The following is a 19,765-nucleotide window of genomic DNA, read 5'->3' as shown; positions in this document are numbered from 1 at the left end:
ATGGAGATGGAGACTGGTGCATTTAGATATCACCCTTGGATGTGTTTCAGTTCTGCAATAAAACCACTTTTCACCAAGTTCATTAAAATTATCACAGCATACAGGGCTCTCATTATTTCTATAATTCCTGTAACTTGTCATGGGAGCTGTGCGTTCTCATTTCCGTTTTTCAAGCCACACTGAGAGGAGCATATTCTCAGACACCTCGACTTCACATCGCACCGTGTCCCCAAAGTTGTGCTTCAACTTGAAAGACCCGAGGAGAATAGGAGAGGGGTAAAAAAAAAAAAAAAAAAGAAGGTGGTTTGAAGCTTTATAAGTAAAAAGGAAAACAAGGGGATGAAGGCAATAAGACGGGTGAGTGGTACAGGGAAGAATACTGTAAGGCTGAACTGTCTTCATTACGTATCGCCTCTGCTGAGCCTCACTAATCTGCCCATCACCTGCCATTCTCTTAATGACTTGCTATTTCTGGCTGCACAGAAATGAAGAGACGTGCTCCTCAGTAACTATAGTGGAAGTTCTCGGAGGACGTTTTCTTTCTCTGCCTCGTTCGTATCATATTACATGTGGCTGCACTGTTACTGTAAGTCGCACAGAGGGGAACAATCCAACCGGGCTTGAAGAACACGTGTAGCAGCACATTTCTCTCCTATGTTCCTTGCATGCATATTTGAATTAGGCGTAGAAGTCATGTCTAATGCAGCTCATTTGTTTTAAGTGATACTGAGAAATATCAACTTTGGGCTATTTCTAATTAGAATAGAATCATCGCATTTTTAAGTGCACAACTCAAGCAACGCCGCTAATAAAATCCGTCATGCCTGCTTGTGGCGAAAGCAAATTAGATTTACGCAAACTTGGCTGCTGCAGACGACAAGAATCTGGGTCAGTTTTTGCAAAACATGTAAAATTCCCCTCACACCACACGTGAGGCTCACATGACTGGGCTGTAAACTGGGGATGGTGTGTGTACCTCGGCTGCTCCAGCACCACCACCACCACCACCACCACCCACGGCACTGCAGCATCATCGGGGAAATATGCATATTGAACGCTGGTGTAAATCAGCCCAGAGTGACTGCGCGGATAGGTGACCTTGTGTGGGATGCAGCGAGTGCACTGCCCAGTAGGAATGCATTCTTGCACACGTAATGCATGAGTGGATACGCAGCAGACACGCCACACTCAGACGCTCAGCCGCATGCACGCAGTCGGTTTCTAATCATACCTCTTCCTGCATAATCACACTTTTTTTTGCCACGGGAAGACACTCACTCGTAAAATTGACATTTTCCTTCCATTAAAACACTCCATTGGGTATCTTATTTTCTAAATGACCCTCCCTCCCCAGTGGAGTCGTGGCTCGCAGCAATCAGGTTCAGCAAAGGCTTGGACAAACAACCACACGTCAATTATTTCTATCAGCGAGACATGGTGTTGTTCACAGTGGGGAGAGAGACTCCTCTTCCCATTGAGTATATATTATGTTCTTGTTTTCTGACGCACAATATATATACACGTGGAGAAATGTGATCACCTCTCCAATAGAAAATGGTTTATTTTTCCTGCAAAAAGAATCGGTAATGAAGATAGAGAGAACTGTTTCCTGTGTCCGTGCTGCGCAGCCCAGCGGTTGTGTGTGCGCGCGTGTGTGTGTCAGCAGAGTGTTTGAAAATGATAATGAATACAGATTTTGGCAGAAGAGTGACTGAAATATGATTGATGAACCAGTAAAAATGGATAATACCTCTATGCTAAATGGCGTCTGTGATGCTTTTTTCTGTTTAATAAAAGAGCTGTGATACAATTATGGAGATAAATGATGTACAGCAGGAGCCCCTCCGATACTGTGCGATCTCATTAGATCGTAACCCCAGGCAAACTTGTTCAGCACTGTGGGTTTGCTGTGTGCCTGTGTGTCTCAGTGTATACATGCACGCTCGCGAGGTGCCACAGCTGCATGGTGCATGTTTCCCACGAGAGATTGAAAGACAGACGAGGGACGACGTGAAAAGGATCTTACAGTTGTGTACCATCCGTGATTGAGTTGTTTGCCATTTGTTCTTTGCCTGTGTTTGAACTTTTATTTTTGTGGTCTTTTTTCACACTGCCTCGGTGTATTTTTTTCAATGCACCACGGGGCAGCAACACAAATCATTTGTTTTTTTAGCAGATGTATTTCTGGATAGGTGGGTTCTCAGGTAAATAACAAGGCTGAGGTTGTGCTCAGGGCGCCGGCAGCACAGCGGTGATGTGACTTTTGTTTTGATTAACGTACACATGCAGCTAAGACCTCTTAGGCAGTTCAGAGGCTCGGGGAGCCAGAAAGGATGAAAGGCTTGATAAATCCAACCAGCCTCTACGCACATAGTCCATCAGTCCACACATTTGGTGGCAAGCAATTTCATAAGGCATAAACAGAGGAGACACACACACACACACACACACTGGTGCTGTTCAAAACATATCTCATGACACTTTGGTTATTACCCATTTTAATTACCACTGAATTTTATTTAACAACAACATCAGGGCTCCTCGGGGAACAATTTAACATGTAACCTTAATAGCGCTCTATAATGTGTTTTCAGTATTCAAACCGTTGACGCTCGCACAGCATGTGTAACCTGTAGGAGTCCAATAGCAATCAAACAATTGTTTGTATTCCCCGCAGATGAAAAGGCGACTGTGTTCGTAATGAGAAAGTTTTGCATTAGCGCCTGCACAGATGTCTGATGTCATCAAAGACGGACTGGTTTTTGTCCTGCTGGCTGCCCTGATGTTTACGTTCCCTAGTCTTCTGATAGTGACGCTCTTAATCAGATAAAACCTGCAAACTGTGTACACAGCACTGTGTTTGGATATACTACAGTTACCCATCGATTTATATTTTCATTTAAATTGTTTCATGTTTCAAGAGTTGAATCTGTGCAGTTAATTTTAATCTACGAGGATTATACTTGTGTATAAACTGGATCAAAAGCCAAAGTGTAGTGAAAGGTACACCGTTTGGGAATACAGGGTTTGTCATACTATTTGTGAACCACATTCTACCCAAGAAACCAATGTTTTCTTCTACAGAGGAAAGTCTCGGTCTTGGTTACCATTTAATTTTGGTGCGAGGGTAAACTGCTATCCACAGGAAACAGTTCTGTGATACCAGGCGAAGAGCCAGAGAAAAGTTGGCGGCGAACCATTGGGGACATTTTGTTGAAAGGAGGGGGCATTCACCAGCTTGTCCCTGACATCTGCACAATGTGCAGCCATCTCCAAATTAGAGGCTCTTTTCTCTTCAAAAATTCAAATTGGAGTATAATAAAGCTACTTTGCTTTATTCGCTAATGGACGGTCAGTGGGTAACAAGGGTTTCCTCAACAAGGTCTTTCTGACCGCATTTGTTTCCTTGATGTTGAGGTTTAATGTTGTTGAAGACAATAGAAGGAGAATCTTGGACAGAACAACAGAGTTTAGAAGCTGTGAAAAGTCATTAGTGTCCACATGTATTTCCAATTAGAATAAAGTATAACCTGTTTTTTATTAATTACATATATATAATGTGTTTAAGATGTTTAAATCTGGCTTTTCCAGTGGTTTCAGTATTTAACTTCTAGTGACCTAAGCAGTGTTGCCAGATGTATGATAGTTATCACACTGGTACCGTCTCCAGCATCTGCATCACATGAAACCTACTATACTTCGCTTTATAATCTTATGCAATGATTTGCTGACTTGAAAGATACGTTTGACTTCTCGTTGAATTTCAAGAATTCTCTCTGGAATCTCGACACAGCTTCCAACAGTCGGTTTCGAGCGTCCAGTCCTTACTCTAGTTGTATACGATAATCTTCCTCAAAATACCAGAATTTTAAACATTTCCCATCTGGCAACGCTGGATCTAAGTAAAGACACAAATCTTCTTGGATTTGTTATTGTAGTTTTTATTCTGGGGTTGTTTGTTAATCTGTTTCAAAATTGAAATCGATTTAAATATAACATTATTTAAAATGTGACACTATCAATGAATCTTTACCCTGATACTATATTTGCCACAGTGTGTTTATAATTATGGCTCTAAAGCTATTTTTCATGGAAGAGAGCATGCATTGCTTGTGGAAAAATGCATTTTTATAAAATATGCTTTATTGTTTTTATTATAATATTGCTTTTATCGCTTTTATTTAATCAATTGTCTCGCATTAACTTTAACTTGTAAATACGCTGCATGTATTTTCAGTTTTTACGTCTGTGGAGCACTTTGTAAATGTGTTTTTGGAAAAGTGCTGTACAAATAAAGTTATTATTATAATAATAATTATTATTATGTATCTCGACAGAGTGTAATTTCTGGGCATACACTGCTCATTATTACAGCTCCAGTGCTGACTGAAATCATAACAATAAAATCATTGAAATGTGTTCATGTTCTTAGAAATGTATAAAATATATTAAAACATTGAAAGTATTTAGGTGTCATGCAGTCAATAAAGTGGGTGAATGAGTAAACTATGAGTAAACGGGTCAAACCATGAATCCCAGAGGTTAAAGCTACATTTGCCACGCAGCATATTTCTGTGGAACAAAGTGGACCTGCTTACTTGCAGACAGGAAATATCTAAAACAGTTCCTGCCGTATTGACATGTGTTTTTCATCCTGATTGTAAGTTTGCACTCCATAGCAGGTCTCACAGCCACACTGAATCAATATTGGAGGAGCAAAGCCCTTGTTCTCTGTGTTTATAGATCCCTGCCTTCTGCAGGACTCTGCTTCCTCTGCACATTCTGATCACTGTCTGTCTGCTGGCAACGTGACTGGAGAACTGCAGTTTATTCTGCCGTTATCTGTACCCCAGAGACGCCAGGACGCAGATGAGTCATAGATGATTTTTTTTTAGATATGGAATATGTGACAATCCTGCACATTGTTTAAGAGTACAAGAACTTATTATTTGTATACGTGGAATTAAATAAAACCACAAACCATGATTGTCTATTTCAAGGTCTGCCAACTTTGATTTCTGTATTTTTTTATGTGATATAAAATTCTTATGCTGTGGCTGTCTGACAACATAATGATCAGTTTGTGCATCAATACAGAGCCTATAATTTAAAGGGTGCAATATTTATGTAAAGTGCTACACAGATATGTTTGCTTAGAAATCCTATCCTTTACAACCTCTGAGAAAACCTATTGCACATGGAAGTGACACATTACTTAAAGGACGTGCAGCTCTCAGTGGTTCGGTTTGCTTTGTGTCATTTAGTTTGAGGGACTTGATGAGACACAAATATGCATCATGTCATCACAATATAAGCTGCAAAAAGGAAACCAAATTTTGACTTTGGACGTCTCTACCATGCAAGACCTTGAGATTGGATTAAAATTGAATTTTAAAGCACATATCATTGGATTTGATCGTCTAATTAGCATAGACAAATTACACAAACAGACAACCTGGAGGTTTTAGGGGTCCCCTGGGCACTGGATTGTTTTGCTCAGTAATTAAGCTTAAAACTGGATCATTACACATAAAAAAAACACACAATGTGTATGTATCTCTAACGCCGTGACACCAAAAACAGTGTTTTAAGTGACTAAAACAGAGATTTTTACAAACGCCCTTGTGCAGATTTTCAAAAACTCTGGTTTCTATGGGAAACAATGACGTCACAGGTTACATCGTGCAGGCCCACTGTTGCTGTGTGCAGAGAGCAACATAAAGCAATGGCAGCTACATACCAGTGCACTGCTCGGTCTAATTACAACTTTGCAGCTGAATTTAGCACCGGGTCGTTGATGTGGACTTTCTCACCACCTACTGGCCCGCGAGCTTGTTTGAGAGTTTGCAGTTATTTTTGTGTGCGTCTTGACAAAGATATTTTGGAAAACTAAGCTTATGTGGAGATCAGAAGATATCCCCAGCATTATTATGTTTTAAACTGCATTTAACAGCATTTGTAATATCCAAAAAAGCCCCATAGGTTTGCAGTCATACTTGCTTTTTGCTGCAACTATGCAAATTCATGTTTGTTTCCCTTGAAAGATAAAACCTACTGAGCTTCTTATCTATACAAGAACAAGAAACATCAACTGTGAGTTTCAAACAACTCATTGGCAAGTCTCAGAGGATTCAAACATCTGAAAGGTAATAGACAAGTTATCTTCACCTTAACCAACTTGCTAACTCACTCAATCCAATCGTGAGCCTTTTCCAAACTCAGATAAAGCCTCACCTCTTGACAGATGCTCCAGGTCCATCAGTCCTGATCAGCAGATGTGCAGCCCACTCAGCTTTGCAGTAACTTTGTGTGCGTGTGCGTGTGTGTGTGTGCCATATCGATACCCTCTCCTCTCAACGCCTCCAGCCTTCCTTCCCCGAGAAACTGACTCAGCAGCCACTGTCAGGTTTGCTTAATTTCGTCATGGTTGACTTCCTGCTACCCGGAGTCTCATCTGCCAGGGCCCCTTAATCCACTTGTCAGTCACAGCAACAAAAAGCTTGGTTGGCGCCCCTTGAAAGGAGACGGGGAGGTGGAGCACCGGTGGGTGTGCGGGACGGCCGGTTTGCAGGCGTTAGTGCAGGTGCACGGGCACAGGTGCATGGCAGCAGCTGTGGTTACTGTACGTTGTTTTAACACTCGTTTGCAAGAAGCCAATAAATCAAACAAAACCATTAAAATGCACCAACCAACCTTACAAAGACGATATCAAACAGTTTGTTTGATACCAAACTCGTAAAGTTTTATGATGTAATGAAATATACAAGGGGGGAGTGGTTTAGATAAAAACAGTGCGTGTCTATAAATGGCTCAAACGTGTATTTGATGTTAAACAGTGAAATTGTCAATAATATGTTTAAAATACAAAAGAAAAACACAATATAATGGATTGGGCAGTGTCGACACACTAAGGGATACATGCAAATGATTTCACTGTAAATAAATCTATGGAAAATATTGAATTAATCCGGCAGCTTGAAGAGTTATTTAACAAATTAGATTTCAAAAAAATATGTACTACGTCTATGTTGAAGACTTTTTAAAAATACCTCTTTAGCAGCTTTATTTGTCATTGACCCGTCTGACTATTGCGATTAAAATGGGTTCTCTCGATGCTACTTTTGGCAGAGCCACTGGCAAACAGGAGCACGAGGCGTCCAGTTGTCTCGCCCCAGTAGGCTGAGCTGAAGACGTGGAGAGAAGACAGGCAGGAATGGGCAGCCCCGAGGATGTGTGGTGATGCAGAGAGGAGACATACATTTAAATTAGTTGTTTTCACACATCTCTGTTGTCTGCTTGTGTCCGGTAGGCCTCCAGGAGGCACCCTCACCAATCTGCACTGCAAAAAAAACTGGCAGCTTGGTGAGAACACCTACCGGAGATGGCTGCAGTACTTTGTGTTGTTATTTTAACTGCACTTTATTTAATTTGACCAGAGATGTATAATTTCTGTTGCTTTCTGATGGCTGCAGGAATTATATAATGAGACTGTCAGGTTAAGTTGCATAAAGTAAAGGGGGCATTGTGAAAGAAAATATGCATTTTCACATAATAATTACACAATTACCATTTAAATATGTATTAAAAGTAATTTAAATAACAAAATTAAATACACTTGCTGTCGAAGTGAGTACTTTGTCGTGAATCCTGTAGATTTCTGTGAGTGATCATACTCTGTACCATATAAGTACCAAGTCCTACAGTGAATGGATTTGAACACTTTTCTCATCCTCCTATCCAATCCGAATGTGTAACAGCTTTTGGCCGCTCACCAAATTTTTTGTTGGGTCAGACGTCTGCCGACAGCTCACTCTCACTCTCCCGGTGGCCGCCAGTCAGCTGCCTGAGCTACTGTTGCGAGCCGATTCCTCACTGGTCTCTTTCTCCTCTCATAATTATTTTCCTTACGTTTCTCCGACTCTTTTCGAGCTCATCGTCTGTGACAGGCATAATTCTTGGCCGTCTGACAGATTTTCTCTCCGCTTGATTTCTGCAGCACAGAGCACTTCCCCTCCCCAACACCCCTAACACTCATACACGCCTAACTAGCGCTCACTACGCCCTCCCGTGCACCTCTTTGCCTGATCGTCGACACTTTGTCTTATTGAGCAAATTTAGCATCTGGTACTGCATTCACGCTCTGCTACTGTGCTGACTCTTTGGTTGTTTAGTTCAGCTGGAAGTCGCTTTGGATAAAAGTGTCTGGCAAATCACAGAGTGTAAATGTAAAGACTTTGGAGGAGGCTGAGAAGTCATCCTCACTTTGAATTAAATTACTTCCACTGTGGCAGAACAACGTGTTGCACAAGCATTCAGGAACTCCTGCAGGTGAAACTGGAACTACTCTGTTTAGTTTAGGTCAAGGTAACAGAAGTACTTGGTTACTGAAGACTTTTAAGGCTGTTTAACTGTGAAAAACTAACTGTGAATTGAATGAGTCCAAGCACTCACAAGCCTAGCAACATAATAAGGCTCCAAATAACCCATAAAGCAACACTCTTTAAAAGACTTCAGTTGCAGTGGAGGGAACAGTTAATTGTCTAGTCCTGAAATAAAAAAAAAAACAGCCCTCACTTTATTAAAACTAAGTTCCAGAGAGAAATATTGTCTTCTATTAGGGCCAATGTGGGATACTTTCTCTCCAGAGCCATAAAGAAGTAATGGGCTTTATGTTTATTCAATTTAGGTGCTGTGCAAAAAAGGCTGCGCTTTACAATGGTCGGGAAGCTGGGTGCCACCATTAGGTGCTAAACAAACACCACTGTCTAAGAGGGAGGCTCAGACCAGTGTGCAAACATGTTCAAGACTTTCACTCGAGAGACTAGGGTTGAACATAATATTTAAAATATAGATTTTCTTATATTCAAATTTCATTTGCAGCTTTGTTAGATTTAGGTTACAAACCTTCTTGGTTAGTTTGAGGTCACAAAATGTCTTAGTTTTAGGCAACAAAACCATTTGGTCAGGTTTACACTCTTTCACCACATAGGGTTAAGGTAGCTAGCTGGAACTTCACTCGTGTGACTCATTGAATTGGTCAGGGACAACCTAAAACTTTTGGCTAACCAACTCCACTGCAAATAAAAATGTTGTCTACAAACACCTGAATCAAGTAGCATCAACAATAATTGTATATCAATACACTTATTAATGTACAAATTCCAATTGTGATTTAGTTTTACTCTCAAATATAATTAATCTGTACGATTTCCGTTGTGGTTGATTTGCCAACACCCGTAATGGTGGTAACAGTAAATAATACAGCGCTACAGGTCAGATCATTCTGGGAGCAGCAAAACAATCTATTGCCATTTTAATAAAGAAGTCAGGCAGCAGTTGGCCTCTCGCCATCCTTCTGCGAGCAGCCGTGATCTGATTTTATGCTCAACACAGCATCAGTCTGCAAACAGCAGGGCACCGTGAGTGAAGTTGGTTGTCTTGCTGAGAAGTTGGAGGTGTGCAGCCCGACGCCTGCGGTTCTTCATCTAACAGCTCACTGCGGCTGCTTCTTCTCGTTTCATTACTCCCTGCAATATTTCAAACTGATCCCCTGTCAGAAACTGCAGAAAACGGCCATCGTCTTGTGTGTTTGATGAAAGACAGTGAGTGTGAGCTCACTGATAAACATGTTATCTTTCCTGTGACTAGTTCATAATGAACGTCAACTCATGTGTTGCTAGTTAAATGCTTTTAATTTGAAGCTGCAACAGTAGGAAATATTTCTTTTTTTATTAATTTTGTGAATGTTACCTTAGACTCAAAGTTCCTAATACTACAGATATATAAATATTTAAATACTTTCATCGATAAGCCATGTGTTCAATCGCCGTTATCACCTCACCCAGCGATTGATACAGATATTTATTTAAATGAAAATCTTTGCCACTTAATTTACAAGCGCTGATGGACTGTTGCAGAATGAAAGTCTATACGATCCATTTCTTTTTCTCTGGCTCAGCCTATTTTTGCAAATCTGCAATCGGCAAAGAATTGTGTGTTTGCAGACCCATGGAAAAGCACAGAAGTCTTAATAATTATGATCACCAGGGCTTGAAATTAACACCCACCACCTCATTCAGTGTTGGTAAAAATGTGACTGTAGGTAGCAGGTGACACAAATTCTACCTGCGGCTTTGTTGGGTTGTGTTTTTCAGAGTTTATCTCAAAAAATAAAATAAAAAAAACTTTGGTACGGAGGCATCAATGGTTTCCTTTGTCTGTGTTTTCTCCCACCTAATCTGCTTCAAAGAGAACAAACAGCACATTGTCAATTTCCTGTACAGCATTCAGTCTCATTTCCCATTTCAATCTCTTTTGTGCCTTTTTGAAGGTATGGTACAGTGGAGATGCAAAAGTATCTTTTTTCCAACTCTTTCATCCACAGATAGTTTGCTTGTAGTGATACGTCCAAATGTTGAAAAGCAAAGAAAAGGCATCATTCCCATTATGTGTATTACGTTTCTGTCAGGACGCAGCTGTAAATATCCTTTTTGTGAATATGTTTGTTATCTTATATGTACTTGCAATATCTACTTATTACGGAAATAGTGGGATGGAATAATACTGGATCATACTCAAATTACACTGATGCATTGCAGAGTCAGTAATCAACACTGAGTTTTTCAGGGCTAACCGTGTCCCAACAACTATACCATGATCATAATAGGGTGGAGCAGTCCGGGATGCTGAACGGCAAAACACGTTAATCAAGTTGACGTACTCACACAGCAAAACATCCCAGAAGCAGCGCTGCACGCTCACATTTACTCCGGCTTTATATTTTTTAGCCGTGATGCATGCATTAACGTGCAAACTAGGTGCATATGAGCAAGGTCATAGTAGACAAGAGGTGCTGTCCTGGGGCCCCAGCAGTATTATTTATTTTTCATACAGGTACACACATGGAATCATAATGCTGGTGTGTGCAGCCATGCTACATGTTAATACTTTGGTTTTTTTTGTAATGCAGCCAACTGAGTGTTCAATACTTTCTAGTGAGTGACACATGCCATTTGATAAGGGCACTCGGAGAATGCAAACTTCCACCAAGGCCCAACATCCCCTCATGAAACCAAATTTAAATTCACTTGATCTGAATTATTATTTGGATCTACACCAAATTTCACTCACTTAAAAATATCAGTCCCACAAACATGGCACGCGCCCCCTGATCCTGAACCAAAATGTTTGTCATTCTGCTCGCTAACAGACAAACGCAGACGAAAACATAACATTAAGCATAACTCCAGTTTGCAAAATACAGACCAACATTTCTCTGGAGGAAGTGAAACATCCAGCCCTGTTGTTAAACGGTAAATGGACTGTATTTCATAGCACTTTCCAAGTCTTAACGACCACTCAAGGTGCTTTTAAACCGCAAGTCACACACACACACACACACACACACACACACACACACACACACACACACACACACACACACACACACACACACACACACACACACACACACACACACACACACACACACACACACACACACATTAATACATCACTTTCTATGTATGTCGAGCTTTTCTACCACATCATTCTCACTCTGCTGGAGCAGCCGTCAGGGCCAATTTATGGGTTGAGTGTCTTGCCCAAGGACATGTGGCGCGGGGGATCAAACCACCGACCTTCTGGTTGGTGGACAACCTGCTCTTACGACAGAGCCACAGCCTCCCATGGTTGCTCAATTCACTATCAATACCAATATTATTATTATGAATGATCATAATTGTGTTTATTTTGTCATAATCATACAATTACATAAGATATAGTAATATAAGTGATAGTTACTAACAATATAATAAGAGCAAACATACGGTAATAAATGATATATTATTATGTTATTATCATATAAATAATAAAGTAATAGTAAAAGTATGTTTTTTGATCTGTTAGTGGAGCTGAAATTGTGTTTTAGGATGAAAAACAGCCAATTGAATCACACAAAAAACAACTTTTAAATGGAGCATTTTAAAACGAGCTTGTGCTGCCTCCATCCTCCCACATGAGCCGAGGATGAATACTTACATTCATTACATGGCTGTGGGCGTACTGAGGAGAAAACAACATACTGGTTTGGATGAGGTGAGCGCAGCGGACAGATGCAAGGCTATCACTGGTTACATATCGGGCGTGATTCACCTCGCAAGATGAAGCGATAATACTCGGCAAGCGGTGGCATCTGCGGTGCGATCACGTTCATGCGAGCGTGCAAAGTGAAGCAATGTGGTTCCTTGGAGAAAAACAGCAACTAAAAAAACAAAAAAAAAGTGTTTTCTCACAATAGTATGACCTTATAATGTCCGTGAATATTCAGGAGTTTTTTTTTTCCCCATCACTACTTTCCTCCAGCTCGAAGAATTTATTATTCATTCATTCATTTTACCAACAATGACCCTGTTGTATAAACACTGTCACGGGGAAGGGATTTTCCAAAACTCCGGCCTATTTGTGTTTTAATGTTATTTATATTCTGCAAATGCTTTTCCCCGGCCCCCTCTCTCCTCGGGGTCCCTGCGTGAACGACTATGTGAATGACCACAATTGGCCAGCAGTCAGTTGCAGGCAGACGGCTCGCACTGTTTACAAATCACATTGGGTTTTTTTTGTTCCATTTCTCTCTTTTTTTTGTATCTGTCGGATAGCACAACAGCAAGAGGAGACTGTCTTCAGTAGAGAAAACACGATGGGTCATTTGCTCAAATGCCTGAATCAATCTCTGTGTTCCAGTTTCTTATTTTCAGCACTTCCTGGTGTTTTTTTTCTCTCTTTTAACTGGATCTCATATGACACTGACCTATAATGAATATGCAAACAGGGAGTTATTTTATAATCAGTTATGTATGTTAATCAGTATGTTTTACAATCTATCCACATCTGCACGTGTTTATATGTATCACACCTACTCTTCCATACGAGTTCTTTGTAAACTTTTTTTTGTTTAAAACTAACTCATGTTTATGGAAATTCAGTGAGATGCTCTATCTTTGCATTTCAGTTTTTTTAATTACATTTATTTGTAGTGTACACAATCTGTTACAGGAGATAGTGAAAGTACATTGTTGACTTGATGTCAAAACACATTGTTTGCGTGGGTGGGCTGTGTTTATGTTTTCCTGACACGAAACCTCTTTCTATTAACTGTTCTGTCTCATTACTGAAGGTGGGAGTATTCACAATAATCCTCACCTATAGGTTGGGTGTATATGGAGAAAAACTTTTTAGATGTGAACTCCAGAGAAGGTCCACACAATGGGGCCGGAACCTCTCTGGAGTTTCACACATGAACACAAGAGATTCTCCGCTCGGACGTGTTCAAATCTCTGCAGCGTTCAGATGAGGGCTGGCACAGCCTACAGGAGGCAGAACACAACGTAGACATTCCACTGTGGAGATCACGTGTATTTGTTTACAGCACATCAACACCATAGTCGGCCCTTTTCATGAAAAAGCTCTCTTGACATCTTTGTTTGTGTCTTCCACGTGTATGGCACCTCTTTTTCATCCTGAGATGTTTGTATTCTTTGCGTTTTTTTCAGTTTTGCGTCTGTAGCACTTTAGAAAAGTCATCAACGCACTAAAGGTGGATCCTCTGGAGGACATCCTGCTGTGTTCTTGTATGGGCTCATTCAGACATTCAGGCTGGCAGGAATAACTCAGCCCCTCTGAAGAATGTCGGGAGATTATCCAGAGTTCAGTGCATGTCTCAAAGCAGCTAAAGAGTACGACCTTGACAACTGAGATCACGGTTTACAAGGAGCAAAAATTCCCTCACCATAAGAGAAAGGATGATCGTTCCCTCCTCTTTTAGTTTGAGTTACTTTACCACAAAGGAGGCAGATCAGGCATCACATCTGTTTCATTGCAAAAGAAATGCATGTAGGTTGAGTATGGACAAACCTTGATGGCATTGGTGGAAATCTGGATCTCGTGCAGCTTCCTCATCGTGCCGTCGCGGTCAATGAAGTATGACGAGGCGAGCTGATGGAGGGCCTCCACGTTCTGAGTGGAGTTGACAAGCTTCCTGTCCAGCTTGTTTTTGGCCAGGTACATAGTCAGCGCCTCCTCCCCTGCAGGTAGGACAAGGGAAGAGAAATATGGTTAAAGATTATACTTCCACTTCCAGCGACTTGGACGTTTTTTGGGGGGGAAAAGTACTTGATGTACTTAAGCTTTAAAGCAAAATGGCGAGTGAAGTATTCACGGTCTAAAGTGAAGAAATGATGTTTACTTAAGGAGCACTGAGTAAATAATGTGAGTGTCCTGTCGATGTCTTTATTTGCGAGGGTTGTCCGATTCCGGCTTATCGCGGCTGCCAGCAGGGAGCTCATAACACGCTGAGATAAGTCCGAAGTCTGAAAACGAAAGGCAAGACGTTTTAGCTGGAGAAACCAGATGCCCCAGTTTTCCAGGAACAGTCTCCATATTTGTTGTTTCATCCGCAGCTGGAACCATCCCCAGAAGTGTCTCCAGATTTACTCCTATTGGTGTGGTATGAACTCCACGAGGTCTCGAATTTTTGCCTCAATACCAAAGGAATTTTATCGAGTGGAAATAAACACACAAATAGAAAATAACATTACTGATTGCAGAGATTGAATTTGTGCCAAGGATATTAGAAAATAGGAGGGGGAGGGGGTGCAGGAGCGGCTGCAGCTGGTATTCAAACATGTGGAGCAACCTGAGGAGGATTTTACCTTTTATCAGTAATATGAAATTGTTTTGTATTGTCCTGGATCACCATAGTTCCACCGACCTTATAATTAGGATGATTGAATAAAAATAATTCCTGAGCATTGCTAAATTAAATTCCAGACACCGTCTACTGAACCTGCCTGGAGGCATGTTGAATTATATATCTGTTTTCTTTCTTGTTTTGAAAAGGCCTGAGATGTTGATAAAACCAAATCTGATCTCAATAATTTGGTATTCTACAGACGTCTCGGTCTGATAGACTGAAGAGAAACACACCTGACGAGCCATTGTTCTGGTCGGTGTCGTACTTGAGATGTTCAAACGTACACTAAGGTCGCCCTGAAATCACGACTCATTAGCTGAGGTAGAGGTAGATAATGGGATGTAAATTTGAAAGCACTGATGTGAACAAAAAACTATGCGCACGACAAAACAAAAAAATCTGCATATCTACAATCTCCTTCCGTAAGAAGTCCAGATTTAAAATCTGAGAGGTGAGACCTGAAAACCACAAACATGACCCTCATCCTAGGCGTGTATGTGCCGCAGGTTAAGTCTGACTTTCCACAGGAAATACGGAGATCGCGTTTATGCTGGACCGCTGACCTTTCAGTAAGTGTCTGTAAAGGGGCAGGAAGCGAACGCTTAGAGCCGCAGCAGGGCCCAATATTTGCAGAGCACCAGACAATCGCTCCTATTTGCATGTCATATGTTTGTTTGTTGACACACTATAAATGGCTTGAGCTGCTCCATCTCTCCGCCGACATATTTCTGCATCTTTCATTCCGACAAGCGGGAGCAGATGCATAAAAAGCAAACACCAATTCACTTCCACGGGCTCGCGCAATCTTTCCTTCGAAGATTACCGTTCAAATGGCAAACCATACGCCTGGAACTCATTCAAGAGCACGTCACATATGCTCAGGTTTCCAGTTCCCGCGAATGGTTATTGGGCCCGGAGCGACGCGTTGGAATTGGTCACTTAACTTGTGGTGACCGTGACTACGGGTGGGAAGCAGTCAGGGCCGATGTCTCATGCCTGGTTAGAGTACAAGCACTGAGTGGGGGGGACGAGGCCCCGTTCTCTGACGCTGCCCGGCTCTCTCCCCCTCGGGGGCTAGCGAAGTTACTTACACACACTTGACTTACACTACTGCGCAAGAATAATGGGCCCACATTAAGCCCTTGATTTGTCCTTTTTTAAATCTCTATTGCAACTTAGTGTGGCATAAAGGAGGTCTTCTGAACATAAATATTTTGTGGCTATTGCTGCAGCTCAGGCAAAAATCATTACCCCCGTGGCTTTAAAAGAATCATTTGTGCTCACCTATCTGTAAGTAATACGTCCTGGAACATTATTATCGGGCGGCTCACTGGAAACCTGCCAGAATTAATCAGCTCATGCAGAGCTTATGTCTTTAAGTATTTAAATTCAGAATCAGTCCATACAAACTACAACCGCTCTCAGTAGAGCTCCTGCCTCCGTCAGAAACCAGACGTCCTCTTACATTCAAACAAGCCCTACAGCTAAGGCCCTGTCACATTTCTAAGCTACACATTGGTGGTAGTTACAGGTTTCTATTTGTTACCATGCACTACTATGAAAAAAAACATGTATATCCACTAGATCCAGATTTGTGTTTGGATACGCACGAAATTGCTCAGACTAACCGATTCCAACACCTAAGTATTTTCTGAATTTGTTCCATCAAATTCTCTGAGAAATCAATGAAAACGTTGAAAAACACCCTATCTTGCAATGTTAAGTGATGTAGAAGATAATTCCTGTCACCGCCCCATTGATCCAGATTCACACCTAAATTGAATGGGTTATTTCCTGACGTATACCACAACCTTTTACCAACTACTACTCACTAACTAACAAACAAACAAATGCAGATGAAAACATAACCTCCTTAGGGGAAGTATAATAGCTTGTTGTTCAATATTTACAATGCATGAAGTAAAAGAGGTAAAGTCCAGCTACTCTGAAAACTCTGTTTATAGACATCCTGTGATAAAGTTTATATTTATTTATATTTGAGTAAGCATAGGAATTGAATAAGTCATATTTATTCTCTGCTGAAGGTTATTGGTGGTTTATGCAAGAGATGTCAATGTCAAAGTATGATCTGTACTTTTTTTATGTTGGCAGCAGAACTACTACAAAAAAAGTTTCAAGTGTGATTTTCCAAAAGGTATTAGTGTTGACAGACAGTGCAGTCTTCAACTGCAACCCAGGGCCCTGCCAGAGCTGTGCACTCTAGCCTCAGGCTCCAGTGACTGCGAGTCATTTCAGTAAACCTCTTCTTCCTCCACAGCGCTGAATGCATTCGACTACTGCACTGAAAAGGTCTCTGATCCAGCCAGAGGTTGTGTATTCACAGGAGAAAAGCAGGGCAAACGAGTCTGTGGAGCTAAGATGCAGTCCTTCCTACGAGCGGAATCGTTGGCTCATCGGTGGAAACAGCAATCAGCAACAGAAATGTGTTTTTTGATTTTTTTTTTTTAAAACACTAAGTTTTGAGACGCATTCTATCTCTTAAAAAAACGAAAAAGTAGAAAATAAAATGCAACCCTCTTCAGTTGAATATAGCCTATGACTGACAGTAACCTCTCGTGTGACTGTTACACTCTGTATAGCATTCACCATTATCTCGCATTTGTCACTCATAGCTGCAGTGTTCTCATTTGGAGATTTTGTATTTCTGTCCTCTCCGGCCCTGCATGCAGGACAATGAGCTTTACAACAATGTATTTTTTTTTTGTTGGGAATTTAATAAATAGGGTTTGTGCTCCCACTCTGCCATGATTTTTCTTTCAATGCCTTCTCTCTACTCCAAAGCTCTAGACCTTTCAGCATTCGCAGTGAAACAGCAGCGCTCCCGCTCGCAGTGGAAAAAACGATTTTGAAAACCTACGGGGAAGCGAAAGTGACAGATGTGCCGAAACGTGTCGCTCACAGCTTTAGCGAAATGCAAAACTGTCCATCACCCTTTTATTTTTTTCTCTTCTCAAAGGAGCGATAGCTTCCTCTAGCATTTATACACGGCCTTGGTTGTGCAGCCTCCATTCTGAAAGCCTTGGGCACGTAGAGACGTTGGGGTTTGTCAATAAAGTTAAATCTACAGTATCCTTCACAGTGGCTGCAGGCAAATCAGACATCTACGCATCTGTGTCAAACCGTTTTTGATGTCTTTTTCAGTTTCCCACTCACTGTGGTGGTTTCTTTTTGTCGGGAAATCTGTCGGGTCGTATCTTGCATATCCCCGAAATTCTGCTTCAGGTTGTTTAAGGTAGAAAAGTAGCAGGTAAGTACTTCAGCAAATGGTGTCAGTCCCTCGTGCTGTGTGAGCGTAAAGTATATACGTTTCCTTTAAATGCTTTTTTAAAATCAAGTTTATTACTTACTATGGTAACATATCTACATTTACTAATTCCAAGAGCTAGAAGTTGGAAAGTGCATGGTCCAATATCCAAAGGCAGACGTCAGATAGTTTTATGTATTTTCGTCATTATCACAATTGTCCAAAGACTCAATACATTTCAGTGCTTATCAGCTCAGTCAGTTGTATTTCATTCAAGTCAGGTGGTGATGGAGCAGTAGAAACACTCGATCACGGCAGTAAAGTGCATTTGTTAGCCTCAGACAACCAGTGGGCCGATAAAAGAAAAAGAACAAGCTCGATACATGTCAACGGTTATAACCATTTCCATTGAGTGTAGAGGAGGGAAACTCTTTCCACTCAACTTCACGTCGCCTGGGAGAAGAAGAGTTCAGCCCCCTCCTCGAGTGTATGATGACTCTTGAGACCACACAGAATTGGTGGCTAAAGAGAGAATGGGCCTGCTCTTCTTACTTTATCACTAGTGCCGGTGTGCCCATTTATTGGTTCATATAACCGGGCTCTTTAATGGGCAACCCCAAGATTGAGATAAGAGCGTGCTGACCCACGACTTGAAGCAAAATGGCTTCAAGGTTGAAGATAATATGGTGATAACTCAAAGGTGGAGAAGAGGAGCCAGAGGTTAAAGAAATGCACGCAAGGGGAGAAATGCAACGAGAGCGTGAAATATGTGGCGATGCAACACAATAAGACGAAGACGGATGCTGTGGTTGAAAATGATACTGTGACTTATTTTCGTAACCAATTTTTCACCCATTGTCCAATTTCAGCCATTTGTTACATCCGTCTGGCTCAGAAACACTTAATTTCATTTTACCTTCATATTATGTTTCCCCCAAATATTGTATTTCCAATTTCCCAAATTAGTTTGGCAGCATGAATCGCCTTACAAAGTGAAGTGAACGTGATATCGCAACTCTAACCCTTGACACCTGATATTCCTTTGCACGATTACACAAGAGTATCATTGCAAAGTCTATGGTGAATGGACTGAAATATTTTAATGTCCTCCGAGATGTATTTATATATTAAATTATCTGGTATCAGTATATTAAAGAGGTAAATCATGATATGAAAAGTATCATGACTGTTTCTCAAAGGCATTTGACTCTGAGATGATTAAGCTACAATTAGGATTTTAGGAAACTTGAAGCGACTACTTGCCAGTGTTTCATGCATACAATTATGTAACACAGGGTTTGAGGAAATGCATTATCTTCCTAATTATATCTTTAAAATGCAATTGGGAAAGTTATCACTGTTGGCCGCCTTTATGCATCCCTTCCAGCTCCAGATAAGATAAGAGATACGAGGGAGAAGCCATTTATTTTGAGCAGGGGGGGGGGCTTCGCTTTTTATTTTGGGAAGCACATCCGAAATACTGAAATCATTCATTAGATAAATTCATTCCTCGTTCCGCAGTGAGTTTATGTAACTGCCAATGTAATATGACTTTAAGAATATTTGATTAGAATAGTTGGATTTTGGGGATGTTTATTATTTTTCCCAAAAAATAAGAGCATTTTGTTGATGTATATCTCTGTACCTGCTACAGTATTTATGAATGTGCCTCTACTCTAATACAGATTCACTTTACTCTAAAAAAGTGAGAGACAGTTCTTCTAGATAACTCACATTCATCTGAAAGGTAT

General features: G+C 41.0%; 1 protein-coding gene across 1 annotated transcript in view; it reads right to left on the bottom strand.

Annotated features, from left to right (window-relative positions):
- Positions 1-19,765, bottom strand: part of brinp1 (bone morphogenetic protein/retinoic acid inducible neural-specific 1) — a 112,795-nt gene that overhangs the window by 38,450 nt on the left and 54,580 nt on the right. The window contains exon 4 of the mRNA XM_034603165.1: positions 13,912-14,081. Coding sequence (XP_034459056.1) covers positions 13,912-14,081 — 170 coding nt within the window. The remainder of the gene's footprint in view (positions 1-13,911; positions 14,082-19,765) is intronic.

This window comes from Hippoglossus hippoglossus, chromosome 12 (assembly GCF_009819705.1).
Source record: "Hippoglossus hippoglossus isolate fHipHip1 chromosome 12, fHipHip1.pri, whole genome shotgun sequence".
Taxonomy (NCBI): Eukaryota; Metazoa; Chordata; class Actinopteri; order Pleuronectiformes; family Pleuronectidae; genus Hippoglossus; species Hippoglossus hippoglossus.
This window is presented reverse-complemented; position numbering and strand designations above follow the sequence as displayed.